Raw genomic sequence first — 22975 nt, 5'->3', positions numbered from 1 at the left:
TCCTTCAGAAACATCAGTTCAATGCACTGGATTCCCATTTACACCCATTTTAAACAATGGGTGACATTAAAGTCCAGGAGGAAGCAAAATCTCCCTCATCGATGACCATTGCACATTAGCAACGCAATGGCTGCTTCCATTATAGGTGTAGTAGACCAGACATCTGCACACAGAGGAATCAGCCATGTGGGGGGGGGGGGGAGGTTGTACTTCTATTAATAAAAAATGAAGTCTATGAATTATCTAGAAACCAGCGTGACATAAATATATATCCGACCTCATGAAAGACAGTCGGACAACGCACCTCGGTGGCCACGTTGGTTCTTAGGCATTCCACAGACCATATGATCATTAGCCCACAAAATGGTGGTTTCCAAAGCATCTGGGTGTTAGGTCTGACAGTCAAATACTGTAGTGTTCCCCCTTCTTTACATTAGATTAGCTTATATTCTAAGGAGGATAGAAGGAGGACACCCCATAAAAGCACTAAGTTGGCATTTCATCCACTCAATGTCATCTGGAGAAGCCTATGAACCCAAACCAAGGATGTCCTCAAGTGTCTCCAGTAGATGCCTCCTTCACTAGATCCCCATCAGTTCTCTCCCTCAGTGGCCAGGCCCTTCCTTCATCATATATGAGATATATATGAGCATATAGAAGGAGTTACAGTAAATAGTGATCATCACCAGAACCATAGATGTAAACATGTTCTCCATGACAAAGTTGATTCTTCTCAGGGTCAACATCTCATTTGAGATCTCCATAAGGGATCTGACTGAACACGGCAATGCTGATTTCCTAACATTACCACCCTTATAAATAATGTGCAAAAGAAAAGACAGCCGGGACTGATGAGTCGTAACTCATCGTGCTCATTTTGCTTAAAAACTGAAAATACTGTACAAGTGCGGAGATTCCTTCACAACGGCACGTACCGCACTCCTCTCCTAGTGAAGGAGGAGCAATGTCACACCAAAGACTACTGTCATATCAATGCAAGGTGATGCAGGACAATACTTAAGGACACCATGTGCATCGGTCATTTGTGGTGCAATGTTACCAATCAAGGGTTGAAGTCTTTGTAGAGAAGGGGCAGCTTGTGCTTGAGTGGGTGAGAGGGGCAGAAGAAGACTAGACGGGCAGTGCAGGAAGGAGATTATATTGCTGAATACATTTTGGAGGGAGGAGTGCAGAAGGCAAGTCTGTGTAAGACTTCTCTAGTCACACTCAAATCTGTTCTCCAGAATAACAAGAGGGCTCCATAATAAAGGCCCAAGTGTCTTACACTGACCCCAGGTTAACTCTTCTCTTTTTGAAGCCTCAGAACATTTCCAGCACTATTTCTAAATTTTTTTTCTGTAGTCTTCATCCTACGGAGGTCTCCATTATTACTTGCCCCTTCATTTTCCACTCCACCTCCACTCGCTGCCCCCCACCAGTGTTACACAGATGGGGTCTCAATAATCCCTTGCCCTGCTCCCTCTCCGCCCACTGCTCCTCCTCCACCCGCACTGGCCCTATGTCGCCTCTCGCAGTGTCCACGATGTCTCATAAAGCTGTCTCTCCACATAAACTTCTTGGCACACACTTCACACTCGTACGGTTTGACTCCGGTGTGCGTCTTCATGTGCTCAGTTAGGTGATGCTTCATCTTGAACTTTTTCCCGCAGACGGGGCAGTCAAACGGTCGTAGGTTGAGATGCATATTGACATGGCGATCACGCATGCTCTTGTGGGAGAATGCTTTTCCGCAGTGACATAGGAATATTTTGCCACCTTCTCCTTGACTTGTTCCTGTCCCTCCTTGCCCGGCTGCACCGTGCCCAGAAGGCAGCAACATCAACTGGTTTCCTTGCATGTCCAGAGGCAGAAGAGGAGGTCCCTGTGGGTAACAGGGGTCATTACCAGATGATTCTTCATACGGCATCCCATCTGAAGGCTCACAGAAATTCACCTGTTCTTCTGGGGCATTGAGAGTGCGGACATCGCTGATATTCAGTTTTTCCTCTTCTTCATCCTCCTCAAGCTCTTCCTCATCCTCTTCCTCCTCTTCACCTTCACATGTCAGTAACAGTCCTTGGTGAGGCCGTTCTTTTTTGACAAACACCCAGTGTCTCTGAGGAACAATGCTGGGTCTTCGGTAACTGGAGCAGCTAGCCACCGACGCTTCCTCCCCGAATGGCTCTTCTTCTGTGCCGGTTTCTTCTGCTGCTTCGCTTGTGACATCGCCCCGCCTTCTACTCCTGTCTGGTTCTGGTGGTGCCTCACGTGGACTAAAATAGTTGCTACTGCTGGGGGACTGGTTCTCACTGGCTCTGCCGGAGTGAAGTCTCTGTGGGGTGGGGCCACGGCTGCTCCCGGCCCCTTCCATGCTCACGGTGTTGTTGCTGGTACGAGACTCCTTAAGAAGTTCAGAGCACTTGTCCACAACGTGCCACATCTGAAGCACGCTGCCCACGGTCAGGTAATTGACAATCTCATCTGCCAGCATAGTCAAGCGGCCCGTGTAGGCAGCGCATAAAACGGCTTCAAATGCTCCAGGGTCGACCACACCTGGCAAAGCCACACAGCTCATACCCTTCAACAGCACCTGATCGTGAAAGTACGGGGAAGAGGCGGCAAGAACGGCGCGATGCGCACGGAACACGCGGCCTTGTGCATGGATGGAGACGTCGCACAGCTTCCCTTCTACTCGCTGCTGGTTCAGACTCTCCAGGAGGGAGCTGGCCACATTTGGGAAATCCACATGGATGAGAGGACCAGTGACATCCATGATCGCACAGGAGAAGTGGGGGGCACCTGGCAAGAGACAAAAACATTCACATAAGAACAATGAAATAATGCAGAACTTGTAAGGAGCAATATAATAAAACATTAAAAGCCTGATATCGATTCACCTGCAGGCTGCCCATGAGGCCCAATACACTGTATGAACGGATACCCTAAGAGGCTGTTCAAACATCACCTTCTAATACAACTTACTTTTCTGTGATTCCAGATTTTTTATTTTTCTTTCTTTGTTTTGCAATTCTTTTCAAATCGGACATCGGATGTTCTCTATGATCAGTGCAGTACATACAGTGGTGAAATAAGTATTTGATCCCTTGCTGATTTTGTACGTTTGCCCACTGACAAAGACATGAACAGTCTATAATTTTAAGGGTAGGTTAATTTTAACATTGAAAGATAGAATGTCAAAAATAAAATCTAGAAATCACATTGTATAAATTGTATAAATTTATTTGCATTTTCCAGTGAGAAATAAGTATTTGATCCCTCTGGCAAACAAGACTTAAAGGGAACCTGTCACCTGAATTTAGCGGGACAGGTTTGCGGTCATATGGGTGGGGTTTTCGGGTGTTTGATTCACCCTTTCCTTACCCGCTGGCTGCATGCTGGCCGCAATATTGGATTGAAGTTCATGCTGTGTCCTCCGTAGTACACGCCTGCGCAAGGAAATACATATTTCTCACTGCAAAATGCAAATATATTTATATAATTTATACAATGTGATTTTCTGGATTTTATTTTAGATATTCTATCTCTCAATGTTAAAATTAACCTACCCTTAAAATTATAGACTGTTCATGTCTTTGTCAGTGGGCAAACTTACAAAATCAGCAAGGGATCAAATACTTATTTCTCCCACTGTATATATACATAGCTGATGTCCTCTATGATTAGTGCAGTAAACACAGTTGAAACCAGTAGTTTACATACACTATATAAAAAGACACATCTGCATGTTTTTCTCAATATCTGACATGAAATCAGAATAAACCTTTCTCCTTTTAGGTCAATTAGGATTACCATAATTATTAGTATTTCCCAAATGCCAGAATAATGAGAGAGAATGTTTTAATGCATTTTTATTTCTTACTGCAAAGTCAAAAGTTAACATACACTAAGATTACTATGCCTTTAAACAATTCTTCTCTACCCTTATGATGATGTCATGTGTCTGTAAGCTTCTGATTTAACATCTAAGTTAATTAGAGACACACCTGTGGATGCCCCCTGAAGAAGCACAATTGCGAAACGTGCGTTGGGGTCCCTCCTTTCCACGTTACATACAAGGTTGGTCTTCCTATCTCAATATATGTTTCATTGACCACATGGTCTTTATAACCATTTAGACTCCGGTATAATTTCTGACTGGTATTGGGCTTAGTGTGTATTATTTTGATCTCTATAAACCTTCTTCCACTTTGAGATATTACTTCAAATTAATTGTAGGTCTTATCTGACCACTTTTTGCATTTGCACTTTTTATTTAACTAATTTTATTGATAATCACTTTGAATAGTGGAGAAGTTTTCTTGCTGATTCTACTCTGCAATATTATGCTCTTACCGTGCAACATTATGCTATAATAATTTGGGGTACATCTTTTCCCCTTTTTTGAGAATATATATATCTCAGCTCCTTTGGATGTGGTATCTGGGTGTCGCTAATTTCTTCCCCTGTTTTTACATTTAATAATTTCCTTAATATGTATGTGTCTCTATGTATCAATACAATTTGCTGGATCATATCAGAGGAGAGAGAACTAAATAAAAAAATCCAGGTGAATAACGGCGATTGCAGCACTGGGGATGGGAAAAACCCGACCCAAATCATGTTCTGCTGGGTCTCAGCTACCCCCAGTAGCCGAGACCACAGAGATATTCGGACGCTGGGGGCACTATACCCTTATTTCTCAGTGTCGTTGAAAAGCGGCGCTGAGGAATAAGTATCCTTAACTGCCGCCGCTAAAAGGCATAATGGCGGTCGTTAAGGGGTTAACATGAGCTGAAAGGCAACTTTGCCAGGAAGAAGCCATTACTCCAAAAGAACAAAAACCTTAACTAAAATTGAACTTTTTGGGCATAATGACCATCGTTACGTTTGGAGGAGTAAGGGAGAAGCTTGGAAGACTAAGAACACCATCCCAACTGTGAAACACGGTGGAGGCAGCATCATGGTGTGGTGTTGTTTTGCTGCAGGAGGGACTCGTGCACTTCACAAAATAGATGGCATCATGAGAAAAGAAGAATATGTGGCAATACTGAAGCAACATCTCAAGACATCAGCCAGGAAATTAAAGCTTGAGCACAAATGGATCTTCCAAATGGACAATGACCTGAAGCATACAGTCAAAATGGTAACAAAGTGGCTTAAGAATAACAAAGTCAATGTTTTGGAGCGGCCATCACAAAGCCCTGATCTCACTCCTATTGAAAATTTATGGGCAAAACTGAAAAGGCCGGTGCGAGCAATGTGACCTACAAACCTGGATCAGTTACACCAGTTTTGTCAGGAAGAATGGGCACAAATTCTGACCAGCTATTGTGAGAAGCTTGTGAAAGGAAAACCCAAATCTTTCACCCAAGTGATTTAGTATAAGGGAAACGGGACCAAATAGTAATGAAATGTATGGAAAGTTATGGAAACTTTTGACTTTTCAGCAAGTACCGTAATAAAAATGCCTTAAAAATTATCTCTCTCATTATTCTGGCATTTGGCAAATGTTAATAATTATAGTAATCCTAACTGACCTAAAACGGGAAAGGTTTATTCTGATTTCATGTCAGATATTGAGAAAAACATGCAGATGTGTCTTTATATATAGTGGATGGAAACTTCTGGTTTCAACTGTATATATATAAACACAGCCGATGTTCTCTATGATCAGTGCAGTGTGTATATGGCTTGAAAAAGGCTCACAACTTTGAGCCGAAACGTCGCCATTTTGGGCTACTAAATAGCACTTTTTCACTTGGAACTGGTGCGCTACCTCTCTCTCACATATATTATACAGTGTGTGTGTGTGTGTGTGTGTGTGTGTGTGTGTGTGTGTGTGTGTGTGTGTACACGTTTGCATCCAGACATTAGAGGCCAAACGATTCGTAAACATTAATACAAGGTCAGCTTAATTTGTTGATGACCTCTTACTAACATTGACAAACCCTAATATATCCCTACCAAACCTATTAAATACCTTTAAACATTTTGAGGAGATATCGGGTTTAAAAGTTAATGTTGATAAATCAGAGATCATGTTTCTGAATACCCCCCACAGTTAAAAACATAATCCTAAATAATTTCTGATTTCAACATGCAAAACATTACATCACCTATCTAGGAATCAACCTTACTCCCACCAAAACTACTTTACTTAAATACAATTACACCACTCTATTACAAAAGTTCACACAAGCTTTATGACATTGGTCCACCCCGTCTCTCTCCTTTTCAGGCAGAATTCACTCAAAAATGGTAACACTACCCCAGTTTTTATATCTGTTTCGCTCTCTACCAATTTCATTACCTTCACTGACACTCAAAACAATAAATTCATAAATATTACGTTTCATTTGGAACAATAAAAAAAATCACGCATTTCCCAACAAATCCTATTTAGACACAAACGACAAGGAGGAGTCTCCTTAACAAATTTTTCCCTATACTACAAAGCAGCTCAAATAGCTAAACTGGCAGCAGTGACTGCTGAGCATCATGCACCCATCTGGTCTCAGATAAAGCTCCCACATAGCGCCCTACAAATTGGAGAGTCTTATCTGGGCCACTGGCCCGCTGCCAAAAGATTTACATTTACATTCACCTTATACATCCCATTCATTACGTATCTGAAAAGCTAATAGATTCCAATTTTCACTCCAATCCCAACCCTCACCACTTTTAGAATTATTTGACAATCCCATGTTTCCTCCCGGAGTGGCTTCTAAAAATCATACTTGGTGGAAACAAAACAAATTAACTAGGTTACAACTTTTAATATCACATTTTCAACTAATGTCGAAACAAGACTTGATCACAAAATATCACATACCAACCTCGGAAAACTTCAGACTTGAACAAATCTTTCATTTCCTGCATACCATGTTCACTAACGCACCAAACCCCAAACCTACAAGCTTCAAATTAAAATGTTTCTATGACCCATTGGTAAGCGGCCTTATATCATATCTACAGTATATTCTACATTCAATCAACCCAGAAATGACTCAAAACTAAAGGTCATGGAACAATGGGCGAATGACTTACGAGTTACCCTCACACCTCAAAGATGGTTTAAATGTTATGAGAATATATTAAAAAGGAAGTCATCAAATCTCATTAACCGAGACATCTCTTAAACTATTCCATAGAATATACTACGTTCCTAGCTTTTTACATAACATTTATCATACGATCCTTAACAAATGTTTTACAGGATGCACGGATGAGGGAGATACACTCCACATTTGGTGGACATGTCCAACAGCGAAGTCTCTTTGGAAAGATGTGGTAAAGTTAATCAACACAGTTCTAAAAAAATAACTGCTTCTGCCACCGACAGTCTTACTCTTGGGAGACAGACCGGTTCATGCTGATAAAATCAATTAGACGACAAGATCTGTTATTACTATGGCCACCAGAAACCATATCGCAAGCTAATGGAAAAAAAAAATACGTTGTCATTCATACAAGTGAGGAGACGGATAGACTTAATAATGCTTAAAGAGAAAATCGAGGCCACTAAATCTGATACTATTGATACGTTCCAGAGCATCTGGGATCCCTGGATTCAAGCGCACAATGATGACAATTTATCTGGGACAATGTCCCTCGCCATTTAACATATAACAGTGCCCTAACGTTTGGATTTCTGCAATTTATTCGTATATCTGACCTAAGTACTCATGTCAGCTAAGCTTATCTCTTGTCACTAAAGGTACCTTCACACTAAGCGAAGCTGCAGCGATACAGACAACGATGCCGATCGCTGCAGCGTCGCTGTTTGGTCGCTGGAGAGCTGTCACACAGACAGCTCTCCAGCGAGCAACGATGCCAAGGTCCCCGGGTAACCAGGGTAAACATCGGGTTGCTAAGCGCAGGGCCGCGCTTAGTAACCCGATGTTTACCCTGGTTACCAGTGTAAAATGTAAAAAAACAAACAGTACATACTCACCTTCGCGTCCCCCGGCGTCCGCTTCCTGCACTGACTGTGAGTGCCGGCCCCAACAGCAGAGCGGTGACGTCACCGCTGTGCTTTCACTTTACGTCCGGCGCTCAGTCAGTGCAGGAAGCGGACGCCGGGGGACGCGAAGGTGAGTATGTACTGTTTGTTTTTTTACATTTTACACTGGTAACCAGGGTAAACATCGGGTTACTAAGCGCGGCCCTGCGCTTAGTAACCCGATATTTACCCTGGTTACCATTGTAAAACATCGCTGGTATCGTTGCTTTTGCTGTCAAACACAACGATACACGGCGATCTGACGACCAAATAAAGTTCTGAACTTTAACCAACGACCAGCGATATCACAGCAGGATCCTGATCGCTGCTGCGTGTCAAACACAACGATATCGCTAGCCAGGACGCTGCAACGTCACGGATCGCTAGCGATATCGTTTAGTGTGAAGGTACCTTAACACTCAAAACCTCTGATTCCCTCCCCCTTTGTTTTTTTTTTTCTTTCCCCCCTCACTAATCTGAATATGACTAAATTAAGACTATTGTATATCAGATACTTGCAATTAAGTTTATACTATCAAAGATATTGTAATGTACTTCACTGCTTATGAACCTGTTATATATTTCCCCCTGCGAGGGGATCCATGATTTTTACGATTTATGAGTCTCATGTTAAAAGATGGTTTCTGAAATAAAAACCGTTGAAACTAAAAAGTTAATTCATCTCAGTTCTTCAATACAAAAAGTGAAACTCATATCAACCACCACAACCCCTTTGTATACCAGACCAATGCCCAAACCCCATAACCTCCCTATCCAACATCACTGAAGGGGAGCTTAACTTTCTCCTCTCCAAATCGCACCTCACCACCTGTGCGCTCGACCCCATCCCACCTCCCCCCAACCTCACCACCATTCTTATCCCATCCCTAACCCACCTCTTCAACCTATCACTAACTTCTGGCACCTTCCCTTCTGCTTTCAAACATGCCACAATCACGCCTATCCTTAAAAAGCCAACCCTCGATCCAACTGCTATGTCCAGCTATCACCCAATATCGCTGCGCCCCTTCGCTTCCAAAATCCTGGAGCAGCACGTCCACGCTGAACTTTCCTCCCACCTCTCATCTAACTTGCTCTTTCACAATCTACAATCTGGTTTCCGCCCCCATCACTCAACTGAGACAATCCTGACCAAAATTACCCAACGACCTACTTACAGCCAAAGCTAACGGACAATACTCTGTACTCCTTCTAGACCTGTCGTCTGCTTTCGACACAGTTGACCACTGCCTCCTACTACAGATCCTCTCCTCCTTTGGCATCAAAGACCTCGCCCTATCCTGGATCTCCTCATACCTTACCAACCGCACATTCAATGTCTCCCACACTACCTCCTCATCCCACCCTCTCTCTGTTGGAATCCCCCCAAGGCTCTGTTCTGGGACCCCTACTCTTCGTAATCTATACACTTGGCTGGGACAACTTATGAAGTCCCATGGACTCCAGTACCACCTCTATGCTGATGACACTCAGATCTACCTCTCTGGCCCAGACGTCACCTCTCTGCTGTCCAGAATCCCCGCGTGTCTATCAGCCATATCCTCCTTCCTCTCCTCTCGCTTTCTCAAACTCAATGTGGACAAATCTGAACTCATCATCTTTCCTCCATCTCATATCTTCCTGACCTATCTATAGCAATTAACGACATCACAAGTCCACTGCCTCGGAGTAACCCTGGACTTTGCCCTGTCCATCAAACCGCACATCCAAGCTCTTTCCACCTCCTGTCGCCTCCAGCTCAAAAATATCTCCAGAATCCGTCCTTTCCTCAACCGTCAATCTACTAATATGCTTGTAGTAATAGATATAGTGTGCACTCTGTCCAATAATTTGGGGTGCTGGTGTAATGGACCAAAAGGTCACGAATCCAGATACTATTCAAATTCACCGCACTCTCTTAGGGAATATTATGCAAAATATATCAAATTTATTATATTGTGTTCTGGGAGCATAACAGAATATCTCAACAAAGCGACAAAATACTAATACTAATATGCTTGTGCATGCCCTCATCATCTCCCGCCTCGACTACAGCAACATCCTTTTCTGTGCCTCCCTGGTAACACCCTTGCACCTCTCCAGTCTGTCCTCAACTCTGTTGCCCGACTAATTCACCTCTCTCCTCCTCCACTTCCCCCCTCTGCAAATCTCTTCACTGGCTCCCATTCCCTCAGCGTATCCAGTTCAAATTACTAATATTGACCTACAAAGCCATCCGTAACCTGTCTCCTCCATATATCTCTGAACTAATCTCCCGATATCTTCCCTCACGTAATCTCCGGTCCTCCCAAGACCTCCTTCTCTCCTCCACACTTATTCGCTCCTCACCCAACCGCTTCCAAGACTTCTCCTGAATATCCCCCATCCTCTGGAATTCTTTGCCCCAACACGTCCGACTATCAACCACATTCGGATCCTTCAGACGGAACCTGAAAACCCACCTCTTCAGGAAAGCTTACAGCCTGCACTGACCCAGCTGTCTCCTCACCATTATCGGAGCTACCGCCTCACCAACACCGGAGCAGCTGCAACCCTTGACCTACTGTCTCCTTCCCCATCACCCTGTAGAATGTAAGCCTGCAAGGGCAGGGTCCTCGCCCCTCTGTATCAGTCTGTAATTATTATTTTGCTTACTGTAAGTGATATCTGTAATTTGTATTTAACCCCTTCTCATGTACAGCACCATGGAATCAATGGTGCTATATAAATAATAATAATATAGAGTCATTACAAATAGAGTGATCTATTTCAAGTGTTTATTTGTGTTAATGTTGATGATTATGGTTTACAGCCAATGAAAACACAAAAGTCATTATCTCAGTAAATTAGAAATGACAAAAACACCGGCAAAGGCTTCCCAATCGTTTAAAAAGGTCCCTTAGTCTGTTTCAGTAGCTCCACAATCATGGGGAAGACTGCTGACTGACAGCCCTGGAAACAGTGGGATGTGAAACGCGCGTCGGGGTGAGGGACGCTGCCATTTACTCGTGGATGCAATCTTCACTGCCATCTAACTCTTTGGTAATGTTTTATTATATTCCTATGATTGCATGCCTCAGTAGCCTTCATTTAGCCAAGTTGGAGATGTAGGGCACATGCCCATTAAAATATACTGCTCATAAATTGATGGGCTTATATTATTACCCTGTATACACCCATATGGCTCTGTGTTTTGGACTGGGTATATATTTGTATATCAGGCAGTGTCTCTCTTAGTAAGGGTGCTCTATTATTGTTTTAAACACATGTTTTGATTTTTAAGATTATTATCAATAAAGCATTGAATTTTATCTTTTTGATTAAGTACTGGATCTCTTCATTTGGCAACATTATAGGTTAGTCCAAAAATTGTGATTATGACTGACAGATGTCAAGAAGGCAGTTACTGACGCAGTCCACAAGGAGGGTAAACCACAAGAGGTCATTGCTGAAGAAGCCGGCTGTTCAGAGTGCTGAATCCAAGCATATTAATGGAAAGTTGAGTGGAAGGAAAAAGTGTGGAAGAAAAAGGTGCACAAGCAACCGGGATAACCGTAGCCTTGAAAGTATTGTTAAGAAAAGGCCATTCAAAAACGTGGGGGAGATTCACAAAGAGTGGACTGCTGCTGGAGTCATTGCTTCAAGAGCCACCACACACAGACATATCCAGGACATGGGCTACAAGTGTCGTATTCCTTGTGTCAAGCCACTCATGACCAATAGACACCGCCAGAAGCCTCTTACTTGGGCCAAGGAGAAAAAGAACTGGACTGTTGTCAGTGGTCCGAGGTGTTGTTTTCAGATGAAAGTAAATTTTGCATTTCATTTGGAAATCAAGGTCGCAGAGTCTGGAGGAAGAGTGGAGAGGCCACAATCCAAGCTGCTGGAGGTCTAGTGTGAAGTCTCCACAGTCAGTGATGGTTTGGGGAGCCATGTCATCTGCTGGTGTAGGTCCACTGTTTTATCAAGACAAAAGTCAGCGCAGCCGTCTACCAGGACATTTTAGAGCACTTCATGCTTCCCTCTGCCGACAAGCTTTTTGGAGATGGAAATATCATTCTCCAGCAGGACCAGGCACCTGTCCACACGGCCAAATGTACTAATACCTGGTTTACAAACAACAGTATCACTGTGCTTGATTGGCAGCAAACTCGCCTGACCTTAACCCCATAGAGAATCTATGGAGTATTGTCATGAGGAAGATGAGAGACACCAGACCCAACAATGCAGAAAAGCTGAAGGCTGCTATCAAAGCCACCTGGGTTTCCATAACCCCTCAGTAGTGCCACAGGCTGATCACCTCCAAGCCACGCCACATTGATGCAGAAATTGATGCAAAAGGAAACGTGACCAAGTATTGAGTGCATTTACTGAACACACATTTCAGTAGGCCAACATTTTGGATTTTAAAATCATTTTTCAAGCTGGTGTTCTAAAGTATTCTAATGTACTGAGATAATGACTTCTGGGTTTTCATTGGCTGTAAGCCATAATCATCAACATTAACAGAAATAAAACATGTGAAACAGATCACTATGTATAATGACTAAAAAATATATGAGTTTTACCTTTTGTATTGTAGTAACATAGTAACAGTTATTAAGGTTGAAAGAAGACTTTAAGTCCATCTAGTTCAACCCATAGCCTAACCTAACATGCCCTAACATGTTGATCCAGAGGAAGGCAAAAAAAAAAAAACATGTGGCAAAGAGTAAGCTCCACATTGGGGGAAAAAAGTTCCTTCCCAACTCCACATACGGCAATCAGGCTAGTTCCCTGGATCAATGCCCTATCAAGGAATCTAGTATATATAACCTGTAACATTATACTTTTCAAGAAAGGCATCCAGTCCCCTCTTAAATTTAAGTAATGAATCACTCACTACAACATTATACGGCAGAGAGTTCCATAGTCTCACTGCTCTTACAGTAAAGAATCCGCGTCTGTTGTTATGCTTAAACCTTCTTTCCAGGACGTCCCTCCTGACAGCACCCTGGAGGACGTCCTCCTCCTCCTTGCTGGGACAGGAAACACACGAGAGTTTAAATGTCCGGTCCCACCCACAAATCCTCAGTGTTTTTCCTGTTCCTGCATGGAGGGACACACGAGGAAGAGCTGTGCAAGCTTACCGAGCTCAGGGGGATTATGCGGTCCTCCAATATCCTTCCCCCTGTCAAGAGGCTCAGGGTCGAAACTTCCCAGTGGGGAGTCCCTCTACCTCAAAGGCCTGGAGCGGGACGAGACGCCGGGGTTTGAGCCACTCCTCCCGGTGGGAGGCTCTCGGCTCAGGATGCGGCAGTGATCCTGGCGGGGCGTTCCTCCAGACAGCGAAGGCGCGCTGTCCTGGCGACGCTACTCCCAGCGTGCAGCTTCTGGAAACCAGAGGAACCGCGTCACTTCCGGTTTCATCGGGCTGGCGAAACATCACTTCTGGTGGCGTTCTGAAGAGCGGGGAGAGCAGGCGCTCCATGAGGAGAACGCTCAGCAGCGCGGTCGCTACTATCACTAAGCGTCCAGCATTGTGCAGGGGGTTCCTGGTTGGCTCCGGCTTCAGGCTATGGAAGCAGACATGATCGAGGATGGAGGGGTAAGTCCACCCTCACCTCAGATAATACCATAGCACACCACCTAGCCTATTACTCCCTATCTTGTCTTTTAGGATAAGGGAAACCCCGCTGCTCCCCCAGCCATGGCTAATAAACCTGGGAAGGCCTCGGCGAAGTCCAACAGATGTCCGGTGTGCCACGTAAAACTCCCAGATTCTCATGGCAAGACTCTGCGCACCCTGTACCTCCAGGGTCATAAAGTACGAACAGTCATCACTGCTTTCAGAGATGAGATCCTTAATCCGGGAGGAGGTTCAGGCCTCTATATCCAGCCTTTCACATTCTCGCCCAGCTAGTCCCATCTCGGGTCATAAGTGGGCCAGACGGGAGAGAGACCGGGGGAGCCAGAGTATTCTTCTGATGAACGTTCTGATCTAAGGGACTCTCTGTCAGAAGAAGAGGGAGAAATTCTGGCAGAAAACCAGGATCGGCCAGGAAGTACCTTTTCCAGCCTGAGGAGACAGATGAGCTTGTCCAGGCAGTGAGGAATACGATGCAGATCGAGGACACCTCTAAGCCACAGTCCAGACAGGACTTGATGTTCGGGGGACTTGTGTCACAAAACCAGACTGTTTTCCCTATAAGTTATCACGTTAAGGCCATGGTACTAGAAGAGTGGAAAGATGCTGAGCGCCGGCTGGTGTTGTCTCGTGACTTTAAAGGTCGTTTACCATTCGACCCTGAGGAAGTCAAGTTATGGGAGGTCCCTAAAATTGACGTTCCTGTAGCGAAGGTCACCAAAAAGACTGCCATACCGTTTGAGGACTCTTCTAATTTGCGTGACTCTATGGATAGAAAGGCTGACATTCTCCTAAAAAGGGCCTGGGAAGCCTCTGCGGTCCTAATTAGGACGAACATAGCAGCCACTTCGGTGGCCAGATCAATGTACTTATGGATGGGTCAGTTGGAGGAGCATCTATCCAATAAGACCCCTAGAACAGATATTCTGAGTTCACTGCCTATTATGAAGTCAGCCATGGCATTTTTATCTGATATGACAGCAAAATCTGTTAGATTCTCAGCTACAAACAGTTCCCTATCTAATGCTGCTAGGAGGGCTGTATGGCTGAGCTCTTGGTCAGGAGATAATGCCTCTAAGACCAAACTCTGCTCCATTCCATTCTCAGGGCAGAGGGTGTTTGGACCAGCGTTAGACACTATCCTTGAGTCAGCCTCTGATAAAAAGAAGGGGTTCCCTGAGGACAAACCTAAGCGGCCCTAGTCCTTTCGGAGAGGATTCTTCTCCAGAAAGCAGTTTGATTTCAGAGGACAGAGTAGGTCCAGCAGAGGATCCTACAGAGGCTCCCGTGGACAGAGTAAGGCCGGCGTCACACTAGGCGTAAGACAATACGGTCCGTTTTTTTATATATATATATATATATTCTGTATTTATATTTAATTCAGCGCGATATATGTGAAAAGCCGGTAATTCAATTGCCGGCTTCTCATTTCTCCTTCCCAAACGCGACAGGATATGAGACATGGTTTACATACAATAAACCATCTCATATCCCCCTTTTTTTTGCATATTCCACACTACTGTTAGTAGTGTGTATGTGCAAAATTTGGTTGCTGTAGCTGTTAAAATAAAAGGCTAAATGGCGGAAAAAATTGGCGTGGGCTCCCGCGCAATTTTCTCCGCCAGAATGGTAAAGCCAGTGACTGAGGGCAGATATTAATAGCCTAGAGAGGGTCCATGGTTATTGCCCCCCCCCCTGGCTACAAACATCTGCCCCCAGCCACCCCAGAAAAGGCACATCTGGAAGATGTGCCTATTCTGGCACTTGGCCACTCTCTTCCCACTCCCGTGTAGCGGTGGGATATGGGGTAATGAAGGGTTTACGCCACCTTGCTATTGTAAGGTGACATTAAGCCAGGTTAATAATGGAGAGGCGTCAATTATGACACCTATCCATTATTAATCCAATTGTCTGAAAGGGTTAAAACACACACACACACACACACACACACACACACACATTATTAAAAATTATTTTAATGAAATAAAATACTAAAACAACCTGTGTGTTTATTGCTCTCTCAATCCACCTGAAGACACTCGCTTGGCAAAATAATAAACCCACAATATACATACCATCCGAGGATCTGTCAGGTCCCACGATGTAAATCCTTCCGAAGGGGTTAAATCAATTTACAGGCAGGAGCTGCGCTAAAGCACTCGCTCGTGCCTGTAATCCCCGGGTGCTGAAAGGAAAGCTGGGTGATCTGTACTTACATTGAGTTGCGGTGAGGCGCCCTCTGGTGGATGAACTCATATGAACTCGAGCGTGGGAACTTTTCCAAGGCTCCAGTTCATGAGGACATCCAGCAGAGGGTGCCTCATCGCGACTCAATGTAAGTACAGATCACCCAGCTTTCCTTTCAGCACCCGGGGATTACAGGCACAAGCAGTGCTTTAGCGCAGCTCCTGCCTGTAAATTGATTTAACCCCTTCAGAAGGATTTACATCGTGGGACCTGACAGATCCTCGGATGGTATGTATATTGTGGGTTTATTATTTTGCCAAGCGAGGGTCTTCGGGTGGATTGAGAGAGCAATAAAATACTAAAACAACCTGTGTGTTTTTCATTAAAATAATTTTTAATAGTGTGTGTGTGTGTGTGTGTGTGTGTGTGTGTGTGTGTGTGTGTGTGTGTGTGTGTGTGTGTGTGTGTTTTTTAACCCTTTCAGACAATTGGATTAATAATGGATAGGTGTCATAATTGACGCCTCTCCATTATTAATCTGGCTTAATGTCACCTTACAATAGCAAGTTGGCATTAACCCTTCATTACCCCATATCCCACCGCTACACGGGAGTGGGAAGAGAGTGGCCAATTGCCAGAATAGGCGCATCTTCCAGATGTGCCTTTTCTGGGGTGGCTGGGGGCAGATGTTTGTAGCCAGGGGGGGCCAATAACCATGGACCCTCTCTAGGCTATTAATATCTGCCCTCAGTCACTGGCTTTACCATTCTGGCGGAGAAAATTGCGCGGGAGCCCACGCCAATTTTTTCCGCCATTTAACCCTTTATTTTAGCAGCTACAGCAACCAAATTTTGCACATACACACTACTAACATTAGTAGTGTGGAATATGCAAAAAAAAAGGGGATATGAGATGGTTTACTGTATGTAAACCATGTCTCATATCATGTCGGGTTTGGGAAGGAGAAATGAAAAGCCGGCAATTGAATTACCGGCTTTTCACTAACACCGCTGCGTATTTCTCGCAAGTCACACTGCTGGTCCGTGTGGAATCCGTATTTTTCTCGCCCCCATAGACTTTCATTGGCGTATTTTTTGCGCAATACGCTGACAAACGCAGCATGCTGCGATTTTGTACGGCCGTAGAAAGCCGTATAATACGGATCCGTAATATACGGCTGATAGGACCAGACCCATTGAGAATAATTGTGCCGTTTGTTTGGCGAGTTTTACGGACGTATTTTCTGTGCTCTTACGTCCGTAAAACTCGCTAGTGTGACGCCGGCCTAACAAGGGTAGAGGTTTTTTCTTTAGTCCAATGTCCAGAACTAAATCACAATGACGCCACATGCATTGAGGGAAGGCTTCGTCAGTTTGCAAAAAACTGGGCCCAGATCACTCAAAATCAGTGGGTTCGCAGAACCGTGTCAGAGGGATACAGCATAGAGCTTTATTCCCCTCCTCCAGAAAGGTATATTACACCGACTATAGTTACGGCAGACTCTGCCATATTAATAGACTTACAGGACATGCTCAGTGCAGCAGTAATAATCCCGGTCCCTCCATCGGAGATAGGAAAGGGGCACTATTCATCCCTATTCACTATCACAAAACCATCAGGCAACACTCGCACTATAATAAATATAAAGCCTTTGAACGCCTGGGTGAGATATAAAAAGGTTCCGAATGGAATCTATCAGTTCAGCAGTTCATCTTATAGATAAGGATGCTGTGATGGGCACACTCGACCTAAGGAGTGCCTGCTATCAGGTCCCGCTGCATCCCGCATCACAAAATCTGCTAAGGTTTGCGGTAGCACTGCCAACCCGGACCTGCCACTACCAGTTTCAAGGCCTCCCTTTCAGGCTGGCTTCTGCTCCTCGTAATTTCACAAAACTGGTATCAGAGATGGTGGCCTTCTTGAGAAGCCAGGGCATTATTATAATCCCATACCTGGACGACTTTCTTCTCGTGGCAAGATCAGTAGAGATCCTAGCGGATCACAGGACTCGGACGATTTCAGTAACGGAACATCTAGGATGGGTAATAAACTGGCAGAAGTCTGACCTGCTACCAGAACAGAGGAAGATCTTCCTGGGAGTGTTATAGAGAAACAAGACGTGCACTCCGGGAATCGTGTGGTTGGTGCTGGTTGAACCCGGAGAAATCCAGATCATATAAAATTTAGAAGAAAACAACCGCACTCAAATTGTAGATTTGCGTCATAAATGTAAGGACTTTAATAGGAACACCACAGTGATACAATCAATTGTTGAGGTATTGTAGAGGTAACGTTTCGACCCTTTTATGGGCCTTTATCAAACCTCACTGACCTTCAGGAAGGAAGATAAAGGAAGTAAGCAACGTAGAACACAGTGGCTCCACTTGGGGAGGAGAAAACTGGATAATCCGGAACAGCACGGATAGGGGATATGGTCCCTGTAGAAGCTGTGGGTCCTATGTCCGGACAAAACGGCTGTGATGGGAGTGTGTCTGGACTCCAGACGCCAAATTTCCCTATTACCAGAGGTCAAGCAGGTGACAATTCAGACCCGAGTCAGATACTTACTAGAACATCGAATCTCCATAAGGATCGCGATGAAAGTTCTTGGCCTGACGACGGCTTGCATTCCAGGTGTCAGATGGGCGCAGTCACACTCCAGACCCCTGCAGAGTGATCACCGTCAGACTTCTCTAGATGCCCCCTTGAAGCTGGCAGGACCAGTACGGAGATCTCTCCTCTGGTGGACTCAGGCAGAGAACCTAAAGGTGGGTGTTTTATGGTCCACCTCCCCCTACGTAGTGGTCACCACGGACGCCAGCGCATGGGGTTGGGGAGCTCATCTACAAGGCAGAATCTTCCAGGGCAAGTGGCCGGCAAGCATCAGAGACAGATCCTCCAACTTCAGAGAACTATATGCCGTATGGGAAGCCTTAAGGCGAAATCGGCTCACGCTTTCAAATCATGTCAGAATTTTTTCCGACAACATGATGACGGTCTCGTTCCTGAATCATCAGGGAGGACCAAGATATCGACCACTGCAGGATCTAGCAGAAATGATTTTCAGCTGGGCAGAAGATACAGTCCTATCCATAATGGCTATCCACCTGGAAGGTTCTCAGAATGTGATAGCAGATTATCTGAGCAGACAGCAAGTGAGTCCAACAGAATGGGAACTGAATCAGAATATCTTCCTGAGGCTATGTCATCTGTGGGGAACCGCCAATATAGACCTATTTGCAAACAGAAGAGACTCGAAGGTCTCAAGATTCTTTTCTCAGAACCCCTTGGATTTTCCAGAAGGGGTGGATGCACTGAGCCAGCGGTGGGTGGAGCCTCTCTCATACGCATTTCCACCCTTGGCATTGATTCCAGCTGTTCTACGGAAGATCAAGGAGGATCGAGCAAAGGTCATTTTGATCGTTCCATACTGGCCAAGAAGAAGCTGGTTCCCTCTACTAGGGAACTTAGCGATCGACAACCCAATCGAGCTGCCTCTCCAGGGGAATGTAATTCACCAGGGACCAGTTCTCCATCCGAACCCGGGCAAGCTCCTTCTTTCAGCTTGGATCCTCAAAGGGACATCTTGAAGTCTAAAGGCTTGTCAGATCAGGTCATAGCCACTATCCAGGCTAGTAGGAAACCTGTAACGTCAGCCATTTACCGAAAGATTTGGAAACGATTTTGTCTAGAAGGTGGCAGGTCCGACGTTGTGTCAGGCTCTCCGGACGTGCCTGGTATCTTAAACTTCCTACAAAAAGGGTTTAACAAGGGCCTTAAACCCAGCACATTAAAAGTTCAGGTTTCTGCACTAAGCTCCTTTTTAGACTACCCTTTCGCATCTCACCCATGGATAATAAGGTTCATTCGGGCCACCCAGAAAATGCGTCCCACCATTAGGCAGTTGTCCCCATCCTGGGACCTTAACTTAATCCTCTGGGTCCTGTGTAAAGGTTCTTACGCTCTGGGTGAAGATATGCCTATTTCAATTCGCACACGGAAAACTGCTTTTTTAGTGGCAATCACCACGGCCAAGAGGGTTGGGGAAATCCAAGCCCTATGTACCAGAGACCCGTATATCCAGATCAGGGAGGATAGTTTAATTCTGAAACTAGACCCGGCGTTTATCCCAAAGGTAGGCTCCGCCAAAAATAGGAATCAGGAGACAGTTCTTCCCTCTTTTTGTAACAATCCTTCCAATACGAAGGAGAAAGCTCTCCACTCGTTGGATGTCAGACAGGCGGTCTTAGACTATTTGCAGGCCACAAGTACTTGGCGTATAGACCCAAACCTCTTTATTCTTTTTGGGGGGAATAACAGGGGTAAGAAGGCCTCTAAGGCCTCAATTGCGCACTGGATCACAACGGTAATCGCGGATGCTTATCAGTCTGAGGGGGATTTCCCCTCTAGTAGGCTTACGGGCCCACTCTACACGTGGTGTTTCTGCTTCCTGGGCTGAGCGGGCGGGAGCATCAGTAGAACAGATTTGTAAGGCCGCGACATGGGCCAGTGCTGGCACCTTCTGTAAACATTATAAACTTGATGTTATGTCTGGTCAGCATACTGCTTTTGGGAGGAAGGTCTTCCAAGCGGTAATCCCACCCTAAGGAGGTGCTTTGGTACTCTCCAGGGTGCTGTCAGGAGGGACGTCCTGGAAAAAAGGCATTAGACCTACCGGTAATTGTTTCCAGGAGTCCATCCTGACAGCACTGGTAGTTCCCCCCCCCCCCCCCCCGTCTTGTTATATATATTGTGATGTAATATGATTCTGTCATTAAAGTTTTTTTTATTTGCATTATTCCATGAGATGGTTCTTGTTACAACACTGAAGATTTGTGGGTGGGACCAGACATTTAAGTTCTCGTGTGTTTCCTGTCCCAGCAAGGAGGAGGAGGACGTCCTCCAGGGTGCTGTCAGGATGGATTCCTGGAAACATAACTACCGGTAGGTCTAATGCCTATTTTCCTCCAGTCGTAGAGGATGCCCCCTTGTCCCTGTCACAGGTCTATGATTAAAAAGATCATCAGAAAGGTCTTTGTACTGTCCCTTTATATATTTATACATTAAAATAAGATCACCCCTTAGTCTTCATTTTTCCAAACTAAATAGCCCCAAGTGTAATAACCTATCTTGGTATTGCAGACCCCCCAGTCCTCTAATAACCTTGGTCACTCTTCTCTGCACCCGCTCTAGTTCAGCTATGTCTTTCTTATACACCGGAGACTAGAACTGTACACAGTATTCTAAGTGTGGTCGAACTAGTGACTTGTATAGAGGTAAAATTATGTTCTCCTCATGAGCATCTATGCCTCTTTTAATGCATCCCATTATTTTATTTGCCTTTCTAGCAGCTGCCTGACACTGGCCACTAAATTTGAGTTCGTCATCCACCCAGGTCTTTTTCACTGACGGTTCTGCCCAGAGTTTTAGAATTAAGCACATAGTTACACATCTTATTACTTCTACCCAAGTGCATGACCTTACATTTATCCCCATTGAAGCTCATTTGCCATTTATCAGCCCAAGCTTCAAGTTTACATAAATCATCCTGTAATATAAAATTGTCCTCCTCTGTATTGATTGCCCTGCAGAGTTAAGTGTCATCTGCAAACATTGAAATTCTGCTCTGTATGCCCCCTACAAGGTCATTAATAAATATGTTAAAAAGAAGAGGGCCCAATACTGACCCCTGTGGTACCCCACTGCTAAGCGCGACCCAGTCCGAGTGTGCTCCATTAATAACCACCCTTTGTTTCCTATCCCTGAGCTAGCTCTTCACCCACCTACACATATTTTCCCTTATCCCCATTATTCTCATTTAATGTATCAGCCTTTTGTGTGGCACCGTATCAAAAGCTTTTGAAAAGACCATATACACTATGTCCACTGCGTTCCCTTGGTCCAGTCCAGAACTTACCTCTTCATAGAAACTGATCAGATTAGTCTGACAGGAATGGTCCCTAGTAAACCCATGTTGATACTGGGTCATGAGGTTATTCCTCTTCAGATACTCCAGTATAGCATCCCTTAGAATGCCCTCCAGGATTTTACCCACAGTAGAGGTTAAGCTTACTGGCCTATAATTTCCAAGTGCAGTTTTTGTCCCCTTTTTGAATATTTGCACCACATTTGCTATACGCCAGTCCTGTGGTACAGACCCTGTTATTATGGAGCCTTTAAAGATTAAAAATAATGGTCTATCAATGACTGTACTTAATTCCTGCAGTATTCGGGGGGTGTATCCCATCCGGCCTCATCTACCGTATATATATTTGAGTATAAGCCAACCCGAGTATAAGCCGACCCCCCTAATTTTGCCACAAAAAACTGGGAAAACGTAATGACTCGAGTATAAGCCTAGGGTGGAAAATGCAGCAGCTACCGGTAAATTTAAAAAATAAAAATAGATACCAATAAAAGTAAAATTAATTGAGACATCAGTAGGTTAAGTGTTTTTGAATATCCATATTGAATCAGGAGCCCCATATAATGCTCCATACAGTTCATTATGGCCCCATAAGATGCTCCATACAAAATACGCCCCATAAAAATGATCCATACAGTTTATGATGGACTCCAAAAGATGCTCCATATTAAAATATGCCCCATATAATGCTGAACAAATGTTGATTATGACCCCATAAGATGCTCCATACAGACATTTACCCCATACAATTCTCCACAAATGCGGATTATGGCCCCGTAAGATGCTCCATACAAAATACGCCCCATATAATGCTCCGTACAGTTTATGATGGACTCCATAAGCTGCTCCATATTAAAATATGCCCCATACAATGCTGCACAAATGCTGATTATGGCCCCATAAGATTTTACCATAGAGATATTTGCCCCATATAATGCTGCACATGGCCCCATACAGATATTTGCCCCATACAGATATTTGCCCTATATAATGCTGCACATGGCCTCATAAGATGCTCCAGATATTTGCCCCATATAATGCTGCACATGGCCCCATACAGATATTTGCCCCATATAATGCTGCACATGACCCCATAAGATGCTCCATACAGATATTTGCCCCATAGAATGCTGCACATGGCCCCATACAGATATTTGCCCCATACAGATATTTGCCCTATATAATGCTGCACATGGCCTCATAAGATGCTCCAGATATTTGCCCCATATAATCC

The 22975-nt window shown here is 44.5% G+C and overlaps 1 protein-coding gene across 4 annotated transcripts in view; it reads right to left on the bottom strand.

Annotated features, from left to right (window-relative positions):
- Positions 1–203: 203 nt before the first annotated feature.
- The window catches only part of ZBTB22 (zinc finger and BTB domain containing 22), a 37089-nt gene continuing 14317 nt past the window's right edge, over positions 204–22975 (bottom strand). For 2 of the 4 annotated variants that reach the window (XM_077286204.1, XM_077286203.1), the window contains exon 2: positions 204–2799. In XM_077286204.1, the coding sequence (XP_077142319.1) occupies positions 1442–2773 (1332 nt within the window). In that variant the 5' untranslated portion in view covers positions 2774–2799 and the 3' untranslated portion in view covers positions 204–1441. Of the gene's footprint in view, positions 2800–3381; positions 3446–6836; positions 6853–22975 lie in introns of those variants that run through there. The other 2 variants (XM_077286205.1, XM_077286202.1) reach the window with 2 other exon arrangements.

The sequence above is a fragment of the Ranitomeya variabilis genome, chromosome 2, assembly GCF_051348905.1.
Source record: "Ranitomeya variabilis isolate aRanVar5 chromosome 2, aRanVar5.hap1, whole genome shotgun sequence".
In the NCBI taxonomy this organism is placed as follows: Eukaryota; Metazoa; Chordata; class Amphibia; order Anura; family Dendrobatidae; genus Ranitomeya; species Ranitomeya variabilis.
Note: the sequence above shows the minus strand (reverse complement) of the source record. Positions and strands in the feature narration are given on the sequence as shown.